Raw genomic sequence first — 13230 nt, 5'->3', positions numbered from 1 at the left:
CATGGTAGGGACTATATTTTATTTGTATTTGTTTTCTCAGTCTTCAGCCCAATGCTTAGCACACTGAAGATGCTCATCAAATATTTGATTGATAGGACAAACGAGCAAGATTCTCCCTCAGTGCAGGAAAAGATCTATTTTATGGCCATTCCTCCTATATCCATGCAAAAGAAGATGATCCTTCAGTGTGGGTTTTTAGTGGGGCGTTAACTGACTGGTCCATTCATTAAACACTTAGAGAGCACCCAGCAGGTTTCAAGCATGGAGGACATGTGTAAACAAACATCCACCTCCTCTATGAGAAAATTACTCTTCCAGCAAAGGAGCAGCCATGCTGCGTTTCGGTCAGTCATTGCTACAGGGGAATACAGAGCAGAATGAAGAGCGGCTAAGACTGAAGGCAGACATAACACTGTGATCTCCCATCTCCTTAGCACTGCCTCCTCATCTCACTTCAGCGTGGCAAGGTTGGCATGCCTTTCTGGGACCAGAGGCAGCCACAAGTCAGGTAGGCACATGGAGGAGAGAAGTGTGATATTTTTGGGACAGACAAGTTCAGCTTGATGCAGGGAAGGCATGTTTGGGGATCATAGAGTCTTCTTTGTTCTTTTCCAAGGCTTTAATTCATACAGGGTTTCCTGTGCTCATTCTGAAGGAGGAAGAGTTCCCTTTTATCTCCTCCATTGCCAAAACCTGCTCTCAGAAGGGAATCTGAAATGTATCTACTGTAAATAATAAAATATATAATAAAGATTCTTCTTCCAGTGGGTCTTCTTACTGAAATAGCACTGAAAGAGTTGAGAGCTGAATGATGCTTGGGATTGCAGTCTGGTTAATATACAAAAAGACATGAGTATTTTAGGCATGGAAAGCCAAGACACTCGGGGGGGGGGGGGGAAAGAAGACCTAAATGAAAGATCTCTGCGAGTGAGATCCCAGTGGAAAGAACGGGGCCATAAAAGAAGGAGGTACCTTTCTCTGAAGGGAGGAGAGAACTTCCACTTTGACTATGACCCTGTTGGAATAAGATTGAAGTCAGCAAACCCAAAAGGCTTCCATAGCCTTGGCAACTCATGACTAGAGCCTAGGGAGATTGCTGAAGCCATAAACAAGAGTGTCAAATTGTTAAGTCAACAATAGGAGTCACTGTGTACTTACTTCTCATGTGGGATCTGTCCTTCATGTGTTGTCCAATGTGAAGTAATGCTATAACTAGTACTGAAACAGTATTTTACACTTTGTGTTTCTGTGTGGGTGCAAACTGATGAAATCCTTAGTTAGTATATACTGAATTGATCCTCTTTATATAAAGATAATTGAAAATGAATCTTGATGTGAATGGAGTGGGAGATGGGAGGGGTGCGAGTGGGAGGGAAGTTATGGGGAGGGGGGGGAAGCCAATGGAATCCGTAAACTGTACTTTGGAAATTTATATTTACTAAAAAAAAAAAAAAAAAAAAAAAAAAGACATGAAACCTCCTAAACCACAGAAGTAGTTAACTTCACATGCCAAGTTGTCAACAGGGGAGGGGACGGAGGTAGGGGTGGGTGAGAGGAGGAGAAAAGGTCAGTGCCGAAGGGACAGGTTGCATTTGGGCTAATAGAAGGTCTGGGGTCAGCAGCGCTTGGAAGAAGTGGGACAGGATCTTGAGTTCCGAGACTCAGGTGGCAAAAAACACCAAGACCAAAGAAGTGACCCAGCTACCCTCGACTTCTAAGCCTTGTATGCTCCCTAATAGGAAGAGCAGGGAGAAGAGGTCAAGAAAGCAGGCCCCGGTAGAGGCCCGAGAGAAGCCTGAGGGGCTTAGAGAAACCCTTGCCCCTGAGGCAGGCCCAGGGAGGGGCCGGGGGCGGGCGCTGGGAGGGGCCTCGGGAGCATCCTCTGAGCAGCCGCCTCGGAGCACGACGGGAAAATCCTTCCTCCCTCGGACATGGCGCCCACCTGCCCGGCCGCGGCAGCAGCCGGCTCCCGCGCCGCGGTTCGCGCGTCCGGGCAGAGCAACTCCAGCTTCAGTCGAGGGGTGGAAGGAGGCGGAGGGGGCGGCGGCGGTGGCGGCGGCGGCGGCGGTGGCGCCGCCTAAGGGCCCGGGTGTTAAATCTGAGGCGGCCTGGGGGCCGGGCCGGGGCGGGCAGGGCGCAGCTGGGCGCTCGCGGGCCCCGGGGCGCCGCGGGCATGGTGTCCCAGGTGCTGCAGCTGCTTCGGCAGGGCGTGTGGGCCGCGCTCACGGGCGGCTGGTACCACGACCCTGAGCAGAGCAAGTTCACCAACAGCTGCCATCTCTACCTGTGGCTGTTCCTGCTGCTGCTGCCCCTGGCCCTGCACCTGGTGAGTGGGGGGAAGCCAAGCTCCGGGGAAAGAGAAGGGAACCCCAGGCGCGTTCTGCCTCACGAGGGAGCGGGTCAGGATCTCCTAAGGGGTGCAGGGGCGGGAGGGCTTCAGGAATTTGGGGCTGAGAACGAGCAGGGAAACGGGGCGTCGTGGGGTGGGGGAGTCAATGGAAGGGCAAGGAGTAGACCGGACTCTGTGGGCTCACTAAGAATTGTTGCCAAGTATTTAGATGAGTCAGACTCTGCTGTCGCTGGGGAACGTTGACCCCTTCAAGTAGACGGACAGCCCTAGGCCTCATTGCTGGTTAGTTGGGATAATGTTTGGTGTAAAATATGGTACATGGATAGACAAAAAGGCAAAACGAAATGTCAAAGGCAAACCTATTTCAGTTCTAACGCGTCCTTCACCCTATTCCCCTCCTGTTTTACTTGGAGAAGGCAGGTTCCATTATCAGTTACTCACCTTGCAATTTCCAAACTGCTGGCAAAGGAATCTGTTAGGGAGATATAGAAATGGATAAATCCAACATAAACAGAGGTTATGGTACCTACTTGGGACCTGAACGTTTATTAGAGTTGAATATTTGCTGAATAACTACATACATGACCTTCTTAGGTAAATTAAATATACCGAATTGAAGCAGTAGCTACTTATATTTGAAAATCTATATTGATAAAGTGCTGCATGGCTTGTTAAAGTTTGTGTGCTGAGAATCTAATTTTGATGTGTCTGCTGAAGGACTTTATTCCTAAAATGTTATTTGGACATGTCTTCCACAAGCAAAAATCTTTGATGAGTTTGCATGGTGATGATTCATTGTCTTTTTCCTTTTTTTTTTTTTTTTTTTTTTTTTTTTTTTATGGTAGTTTAACTAGAGAGTGAGAATTCTGAGTGAATTTAGGCTTCCTGAGTTAAATTTTGGGTCCACTTCTTCCTAGTTCTATGACCTTGGGGAAGGTTATTTACCTTATTTAATTTTTTCATTTTTCTCACATGGAAGATGAGAAACATGATTGTACCATATTTATGGGGTGGTTTGGGGGAGTTAAATGAGATGGCAAAGCCATATGTCTATTTTGACCTGGGATTGGACTCAGACTTGGATTTACAGTTCTGTTGTATTATGAGGGGTCTTCAAAAAGTTCACAGAAAATGTAAAGTATTAACAAACATGTATGGATTTCCAAAATTTTTTTTTCCAGAAAAGTTACTTTTAATTCCATTTTTTCCATGAACTTTTTGAAGTACCCTGTTTAGCTGTTTAGGCTGACATGGGACCTCTTTAAACCTTAGTTTTCTCCTTGTTAAAATGGATGTGGTGATGATCACTTCAAAAAAATTAAATTTTTTTTTTTATTTTTCAGGGATTTTTTTTTTTTTTTGACAGGCAGAGTGGACAGTGAGAGAGAGAGACAGAGAGAAAGGTCTTCCTTTGCCGTTGGTTCACCCTCCAATGGCCGCCGCGGCCGGCGTGCCACGGCCAGCACACCGCGCGGATCCGAAGGCAGGAGCCAGGTGCTTCTCCTGATCTCCCATGGGGTGCAGGGCCCAAGGACCTGGGCCATCCACTGCACTTCTGGGCCACAGCAGAGAGCTGGCCTGGAAGAGGGGCAACTGGGACAGAATCCAGGGCCCCGACCGGGATTAGAACCCGGTGTGCTGGCGCCACAAGACGGAGGATTAGCCTATTGAGCCGCGGCGCTGGCAAAAAAATTAAAATTTTATATGAAAAGCATTTAATACAGAAACTGCATGGAGGCCCTTCCATAAATGCAAATTTCCTTTTGTGATTTTGTGCATCTTTTTCTCTTAGCCTATAGGTCCCGATGTTTCTTCTTTGGCTAGAGGGTAGCATAGCAGAGACTTGAGGAACACAGGCCTAGGTTCAAGTCCTGGCTCTGTTTGCTAGCTGTGGAAGCTTGAGTAAGCTTCAGCGAAGTTCAGCTTCCTGGTTTGTAAAGCAGGGACAAAACGGTACCTTTCCTATGGAGTGAACTTGAGGGCAGAATGGATTCATGAATGGAAGAGCTCACAATACCTGCCACATAGCAACTGCTTAATAGGAGATAGTTTTTGCATTTCCTTCTCCATCTTTTAAAATCTTTTTGTCCTTCAAAGCCCAATGTTATGCCCTCCCTGTCTAGGATTCCATCTAGCTAGTCTTAATTTCTTTTCTCTTTTGCTATTATACTGTTCTATATTTACTATGAGTATTACAACACTTTTTGAAGTCCACCTTCTCTAAGTGCTTTGCACTTAGTTGTTGAAATGTGTGTATATTACCTCTACCCCTAGATCACAAGCTTTATGAGGGCATAGGTTTTGATTTTGTTGATCCATCTTTTTTTTTTTTTTTCTTGTAGTACCTTGCTGAGTGTCCTGCATTTAGTTAACAGTAATCTTATGTCATAAACTGGTGCATCTCTCTGTTCCAACCAGCATTTGTGTTGCCTTTATCATACCCCTCCCCCATATATACATGAATATTTTCTGGTAATCAAGACAACATACACTGCACCTAAAACACCACTCCGTTTTAATATTTAATGTTATGTTTCTGCAGTGTTTTCTGTATGCCTACAGATTCATTTTTATAAAACATCACTTAAGGTTTGATATATACGTGTGATCAGAACCCTTAATTTCTACCTAATCATGTTTTACTAAGTACCTTGATTTATATCTTGTATTTGGAAACAGGAAGTTGTCTTTTTTAAAATTCTTCTTTAGTGAAGGTTGGGCATTTGGCCTAGAGGTTAAGATGCTACTTAGAACTCCCACATTTCGTGTTGAAGTGCTTTCATTCAATTCCTGATTCTGCTTCCAATTCTAGCTACCCACTAATGCACACCCTGGGAGGCAGCAGGTGATGGTTTAAGTTGCTGCGTCCTGGTCACCCAGGTGGGAGACCTGAATTGGATTTCTGTTTCTGGATTAGGCCTGGCCTAAACCTGGCTGTTGCAGGCATTTGGGGAGTGAACTAGTAGATGGGAGTGTGCTCTCACACTCTGACATGCATGTGCTGTCTCAAATAATAAGAAAAAAATTAAATTTACTCTTGTGTTGGACTTTTTTGATCAAAAGATTTATACCAAAATTTTTGTATCTTTATGCCAATGTACCTTTATCTATCATAGAATAATTATCTGTGAATACATCTATTTTTGTACTATTATTTAATATATGGGTTATCTCATTTTCAAAAGTGACAGTTTATTTTTCTTATACTGGTCTCCTGGCCTCTGAATGTGCCCTTAGATAAAAAAGTCTCCCTCCCCCATCTGAAGGTTCTATCCTCTGCTCTTGATGCTAAAATATATTCCTCTGCACTTCAGTGCTGCCTGTGACTGTTACATCTTTTTCAATTTGTTCTACTTGCAAGAATTGGATCCAAAAAAAGATAACTGTTCAGTGATAACAGAAGCTTATTAAAAATTCTGTTATTTAATGTGTCCTGGATTTTTTTGGTTTTTGCACAATTTCATTTGAAACATATTTAATCAAGGTAGTTCCACTGTTGGGAGAATACACATTTCAATTTGATGAGAACCCTGAATATATGAATATAAATTTTATGAATTTTTCTAAGCCCTAGAATTTACTTAGATATGAATAGTAATGTGCAAAGTAATTATTTATTAGCATTTATAAACTATTTATATGCTTATGAGAAATGCTAAAAAAAGGCACAGTGAGGGTCTGGCTCTATGGTGCAGTGGGTTAAAGCCATGGCCTGCAGCACTGGTATCCCATATGGGTACTGGTTCGAGTCCTGGCTGCCCCACTTCTTCAGCAAGCTGCTTGCTGATGCGCCTGGGAAAGCAGTAGAAGATGGCCCAAGTATTTGGGACCCTGCACCCACTTGGGAGACCTGAAGGAAGCTCCTGGCTCCTGGCTTCAGATTGGCTCAGCTCCAACCATTGCGGTCATTTGGGAGTAAACCAGTGGATGGAAGTCTCCTCTCTCTCTCTCTCTCTCTCTCTGTAACTCTGTCTTTCAAAACAAACAAATAAATAAATAAATATTTTAAAATAAAACACAGTGAAAAACATTATTCCAATCTGGATAGTTTGGAGTTTACTTGATTAATTGTCTACTTATTTATTTATTTATTTATTTTTGGGCAAAGATTTGTCTTCAAAGATATTTAAACTTTAACTTATCGCATTTGTTATTATTTTGAGATGAAAAACTCAGTGGAGAGCTTTATGAACAGGAGAACATGTGCATGATTCTGACCTTTTGTAAGTTCTGAGAGCACCAGGTTCATGTCAGAAGACATTGTTTCTGTTTTTCTGTTATTAATTTGAGGCCTTATACAAGTTACTTCACTTCTCCAGACCTTCATTTTTCCCATCTGTAAAATAGGTTTCATTCTATACATTTAGTAACTAAGGTCCAGAGAAGTTCAGTTACTTGCCCAAGATCATTTAGAGATAATAGATGGTAAAATTCAGAATTTTTGCTGAGGTCCTGTTGTATCCAAAACTTAGGCCTTTCCATGAATGACACTGTGCTAGTTCACAATCTACACATAAGAGTACTTTGAACTCTGCTGACGGGTAGACACACAGAAAATAGGATTGTGACATTCTTGGTGGCATTTTAGTCAACTCTAGTAGAGAGGAAAAATTGAGTAGTGGAAAGATGGATGGAATCGTCCTATCCTTGAAGACCCCATGCAGGGCCACATCATCTAGGATTTTCCAGGGCTGATAATTATTGTTAAGATGGGCACCCTTTCTCTCATGTATAGACAGAAAGCTTGGATCTTCATGGATGCAACTTTATGGTTTTTTTTTTTTTCTTTTCCTTTATTTTAGCTGGACATATTCTGTTTCTACTTCTGCCTTTTGAATTTAGGCTTATAGACCTTGTTTTTTTAAAAAATAACTTATTTTCTTATTTATTTGGAAGGCAGAGAGAATAAGTGAGTGAGTAAGAGAGAGATCTTCCATTCTCTGTTTCACTCCCTAAATGGTTGCAACAGCTAGGACTGGGCCAGGCCAAAGCCAGGAGCTAGGAACTCTTCCAGGTCTCCCACATGCCTTGATAGGGCTCAAGCACTTGGGCTATCATCTGCTGCCTTCCCAGGAGCATTAGCAGGCACCCTTTGAAAATCAGGACTGCTTTTTAATTCTATTCTAGTTTTCCATGTTCATGACTTTCTGGTAGTTAAATTTATGTCTCCCGTCTCTCTCCTGCTTCTTTTAGGGTATCTTGAGATTTTTCCTCATTAGTGACTAGTGATATTTTGCAGGGTGCTCTTTTCATATACACTGTATTTTCCCCATGTTATGTCTAAAGCTTTAACACTTTATTGATTTTAATTTTAATTGAAGCATCCAGTTCAATGGTGTTAATTCTCTTAGGTGGAACCTAACACCAGGTGATTATCATTTTCTGTCTTTAATCATTTTTTTCTTAAATTATTACTTTTAAACACTCCCCAAGCTTATTCCCACTTTGTGCACTCCAAATCTCTTTCCTGTACTCTGGAAGAAGAAAATAAACTAGCTCTTCATGGTATTCAGATTTTTCCATTATCTTTTTCTGATAGTTTTTCCTCCTTTAGCATTAATAAATTGTATTGTATTATAATTATTGGAATGGGTGATAATAACAGGCACCACTTATTAACCACATGAGAGGCAAGTACTTTTGTAAGAACTTGGCATATGCTAAATCATCCCACCCTCCTAATGCCCCTATGAGGCACTGTCATTCCACTTTACAGCAGATGCAACTGGCCCAGACAACTTGATTAACAGCCTTACAGATACACAGTTTGTCATGACTTAACCAGAATTAGAGCCCAAGCAGGTGGAGGTCTTACACATTCAGCCATACTGCCTCTACTGTGTAATTTCACAGCATGGACATGTATGCCCTGCACACTGGTGTGAAGAAATGTCAACACTGAAAGTGCCCAAAAGTATAGTGAAACTTAATTGTTTCCCCACACTTGAGAGACAACCACTGAACACAGCATCTTGTGTATTCTTCCAATGTTATTTTATAGACATGTGAGCAGATGTTATGTGTGGGGTCATGGGTTTAACCGTAAAGCAATAAAGCAACCTCTTTGGTCTTCCATTTTCCCTTTCAATTTTCTCTCTAGAGGAGGTTTTGCATAATCTAGATAGAAATATGAGGAAGTCCCATGACTCAGGTCACAGATAATACAAGTCCTGTGGTTGCTTAAAGTCTCAAAACACGGGCTTGATTCAAAGCTGCAACCATTAGGTCATTGGCCAGACAGGAAGGGGTATGAAGCAACATGGTCTCTTTCTTGCCGCCTTTCTCCCGCACACATTGGATGATGTTTCTGATTCCCTGGGCATTGGAGACTAGGGATGTTCTTTGCTGACTGGAATGGTGCTTAGCTGACTTTGGGTACTCCAGGCATGCCACAGTTTCCCAGCTGCCTCTCTGATGTGGTACATTCACACACATTCGAAGACTCCATTCTTGTTGTCCCACCTGTAGTTTCCTTGAGGAAGGCTGTTGAATCTCTTTCCCAGCTGCTTGCTTATTTCTTCCACTTCCAGCTTCCTTCTTTTGCAGTTTCTAGCAGCCCTTTCAGATGTTGTGTAAAGCAGACTTGTGCAGGGTCTTGGACTCAGTCCACGTGAATGCTCACCTATTCCCTTGTCAACCACAGTCTCAGAGGGCAGACCACAATCAACACAGCAACTTCTCCTCCGTCCCTCTGTCAGAGCAGCCAGCCAATCTGTCTCTCTCTCCTGTCTTCTGGGGAGGAACCAGACAGCAGCCAACTCTACCTCCAATTTGGGAAGGGGACTCATTTTCAGTCTTTTAGGGTTGCACTGACATTTTGAAATCCATGCAGTTTTTTCATAGTACACATTTTCCATGAGCTCTTTGGAGACACTATCCCTCTCCCCCCAACATATACATGGATGAATTTCAGATTTTTTTACACCACGATAAACGTATTTTAATTTTCCATGAACTTTTAAAATTTCTCTTATACAAAACTTGGTGGCTTTTATGTTGTTGGGGTGGCCTGAGTTTAATGTTTAAGTTCTGTGGATTATTATTCAGGAGGTCTCCTGTTAGAACATTGCTATTTTTGGTTTAGGTTGGGCTAGAGGGCAGCTGACCATGTTTGGAAATGGAGTGTCAGGTGAGGGACTCATGGATGTTCCATGCACTTAATTAAGGAGAGATGATGTCCACCTCTTTTTGAGTTATTGAGAGGAAAGTTATCATATTCCAGAATTTTCCTCTGGTTTTCTCTTGTGGATGTCACTAGATCTGCTCTTACCAGTGCCCCCTTTCGTCAACTATAGGGCATTTTACTTCTTCCTCCATTGAAGAAACTGGGTCATTTTGTGATTTTGTAGTTTCTGTGTGGCTGCTCTTTCATCCCCTCGTCTTAGTGGGTGCCATGCAGAGTTTATAGTGGTGACAAACCAGCCAGAGCTCTGCCCTCAGGAAGCTTGCAGTCTGGTGGAAAAGATAATTAGGAGAAAAACAAAAAAGTTCTACAAATTACAGTAGAAGGAAGGGAGAGACTGTTACATGAAGCTGAGTGGTCAGGGAAGGATTATTTGGGTGGGTGTCCCTTTAGCTGAAATCTCAAGATGAGGAGCACAAGCCATGAGCTTAGGGAGGAACCTTTGCTACAAAGGGAAGAGCTTGGAGGTGAGGAATCCCAGTGTGGTCTAAAAACTGGAAGAGGGCCAGTTAGGCAAGGGTGTAGCAGATGACAGGAAGGGCAGGGAGATATGTTTGCAAAGGTCCACAGAGCTTGGTCATAATGCCTTGTAGGCCACGAGTAGTTTGGTTTTAATTCTCAGTCCACTGAGATCCACTGATTTTTTTTTTAAGTTTGAAATACGATCTGAATTACTTTTTAATCTCCCAGTGTTTATTTTGAAGTTTTTCTAACCTACATTAAAGTTGTAATAGCCCAATGAATACTACATATCCTTCACTTAGATTGATCAATTCTTTTTTGTTTTAGAAAATTTTTTTTAATAAATATACATTTTGAAAGTACAACTTTTGGATTATAGTGGTTTTTCCCCCCATAACCACCCTTCCACCTGCAAATCAATCTCATCTCCTACTCCCTCTTCCATCCCATTCTTCATTAAGAGTCATTTTTAATTGTCTTTATATACAGAAGATCAACTTAGTATATACTAAAAGTAAAAATTTCAACAGTTTGCACCCACACAATATAAAGTACTGTTTGAAGACTAGTTTTAACTGTTAATTTGCATAGTATATTACATTAAGGACAGAGATCCTACATGGGGAGTAAGGGCACAGTGACTCCTGTTGTTGATTTGACAATTGACACTCTTATTTATCTTGTCAGTGATCACCCGAGGCTCTTTTTATGAGCTGCCAAGGCTATGGAAGCCTCTTGAGTTCACAGACTCTGACCTTATTTAGACAAGGCCATAATCAAAGTGGAAGTTCTCTCCTCCCTTCAGAGAAAGGTACTTCCTTCTTTGATGAGCCATTCTTTCCGCTGGGATCTCACTCACAGAGATCTTTCATTTAGGTCATTTTTTTTTTTTATCACAGTGTCTTGGCTTTCCATGCATGCAAAACTCTCATGGGCTTTTTAGCCATATCCAAATGCCTTAAGGGCTGATTCTGAGGCCAGAGTGCTGTTTAGGGCATTTACCATTCTATAAGTCTGCTGTGTATCCCGTTTCCCTTGTTGGGTTGTTCTCTCTTTTTTAATTCTATCAATTATTATTAGCAGACACTGGTCTTATTTATGTGATCCCTTTGATTTATCAAATTCTTAGTCCTTTACCACATCTGCTATTGCTCCCTCTTTTATATATTTATATAGTTTTTTTTTTTCATTTTGCTGCATCACTTCAGAATAAGTTGAAGACATCAAGACATTCTCTCTCTTAAGAAAAATGATGTTCTCCCACAAAATAATCAAACACAAGGAAACTTTCATTAATATAATGATACTTTCTTATGTATATATTTTCTATCTAGATTTCCCCAGTTTTCTCAATAATGTCTTATATAGTTGGAGCTTTTTGTTTTATTTTATTTCTCTGAACCCAGGATTCAGTCAAAGATCATATTTTGCTTTCAATTGCCATATCTCTTGTTTGTCCTTGGTTCTAGAACAAGTTCTCAAGCCTTTCTGTCTTCTTTTATGGCACTGAGAGTTGTTGTGCAGATTTCTAAATTTGATTTTTTCTGATTATTTCCTTGAGATTAGATATCTGATTTTGCATTTTTTTTGGCCTAGTTACAACTAAGCAAATATTTTGTCCTTGTCCTGAGTCAATCAGAGGAACATGATGTCATTCTCCCATCCATTTTCAACCGTCATATTTTGGTGCTATGAAGTTTGTCATTGGATAAGGTGGTGTTGGCCAGATTTCTCTTCTGTAAAGGTACCTGTTTCCCCCTTTGTGTTTTGTAAGTAATCTGTGGGAATGAAACCTGTAGGATAATCTATCGTATTCCCAAAAACTTTCACTCAATCGATGTGGAATAAATTGATGATTCTTGCTTAAAGTAACTATTACAATGGTAGTTTTTCTATTTCTAATTTATTTCCCACCTTTATTCATTGGTGTTATTCTGTAAAAAAGAGCTTTCCTTTTTCTCTGCCCCTGTAATTTTTGTGCTTTTCAAAGTTTGTCTTACAGAGTTATTTAATTCAATGGAGTATAATCCATTCCTGTCATCATTCTTTTTGATGTTCAAATTAGCCACAATTTGACAAATAGGACATCTTTCACCCAGTTCGCAAGTTCTTTGGTTGTGTCCCTGCCAGTTTATGAGAATTATCTTGTCTTCTGCCCCAACAAAGCATTCCAGGCCTGCCCCAGCCCTGGACAAAACAGTTGTTTGTCCAAAGAACCCTGATTCATTGGATGGGTAGTACTATTTGGAAATCAAAATGAAGGCATCAAGAGTTGTGCTCATGAATTATTTGGTTGTCTTTGCCCATATTCCCTTTCAGTGGACAGAGCTGAGAGACTGATTGATCTGTTGATTAAACAATCAATCCATTGAGAGTTTATTCTGAGACTTTCAATTCCATCTAAACCAAAGGACTCTTTTTCTTCTTCCCCTGCTCCACATTTATATTTCACTTCACCCAAAGAGAGAACTGGTTCACAATACCATTTGTTTAATCCCAAGATTCACACAGAACTTACAACCCCTATTACACTACCAGAGACACATCTTAAAGAAAAGTTCAGGATTATTTAAAGGTTGTTGTTATTTAGTATATATCCACCAGTAATAGACTACCTGGGTACTGCATTCTAAAGCTACATGGATTAATTATTTTCTCATTAGGTCTCATCTTTGTGGTTTTATTATCAATTTGATATGTAGTTAGGTTCGTTTGTAGCTATATAATTTATTTCTCCATCCTTATTGATTTAATTCGTGTTGTAGATTTTTAAAACATTAACATTGTTCAAGAAAACATAAAAAGTTATGCTGAACTATTTTATCGGAAACTTTCTCTGACTACTGGGTGGAAAACAGATCAGATAAAGTAAAAACAGAAGTGGAGGTTCAGAGGCTATTTTAGTCATTGAGCCAAGAGATGGAGGTGGCAGCAAGATAGAGAAATGAGGATAAGTTTTGCTAGGAGTTAGTGATAAGTTCATTTTTAGAGTGAAGGAGATAGGGTGAGGGAGGAATTGAGGGCAATGCCTGATTGTCTGCTTTAAACAAGAGGTGTGTGGGTTGCCGTTGACTGAGATGAAGGAGGATGGAAGAAGACAGTCATCAGGAAGGGATGAGAAACCAAACATTGACATCTGCACATAGTAGTTTGGAGTTTCCTTTTTCATATCAAAGTGGAGATGCTGGGTAGATAGTTGAATATACATCTGGGGAGCTTTGAGAATATTCCAAGC

General features: G+C 41.1%; 1 protein-coding gene across 1 annotated transcript in view; it reads left to right on the top strand.

Annotated features, from left to right (window-relative positions):
* Positions 1-2173: 2173 nt before the first annotated feature.
* Positions 2174-13230, top strand: part of PCNX2 (pecanex 2) — a 338333-nt gene continuing 327276 nt past the window's right edge. The window contains exon 1 of the mRNA XM_062210622.1: positions 2174-2326. Coding sequence (XP_062066606.1) covers positions 2174-2326 — 153 coding nt within the window. The remainder of the gene's footprint in view (positions 2327-13230) is intronic.

The sequence above is a fragment of the Lepus europaeus genome, chromosome 14 (assembly GCF_033115175.1).
Source record: "Lepus europaeus isolate LE1 chromosome 14, mLepTim1.pri, whole genome shotgun sequence".
NCBI lineage: Eukaryota > Metazoa > Chordata > Mammalia > Lagomorpha > Leporidae > Lepus > Lepus europaeus.
Note: the sequence above shows the minus strand (reverse complement) of the source record. Positions and strands in the feature narration are given on the sequence as shown.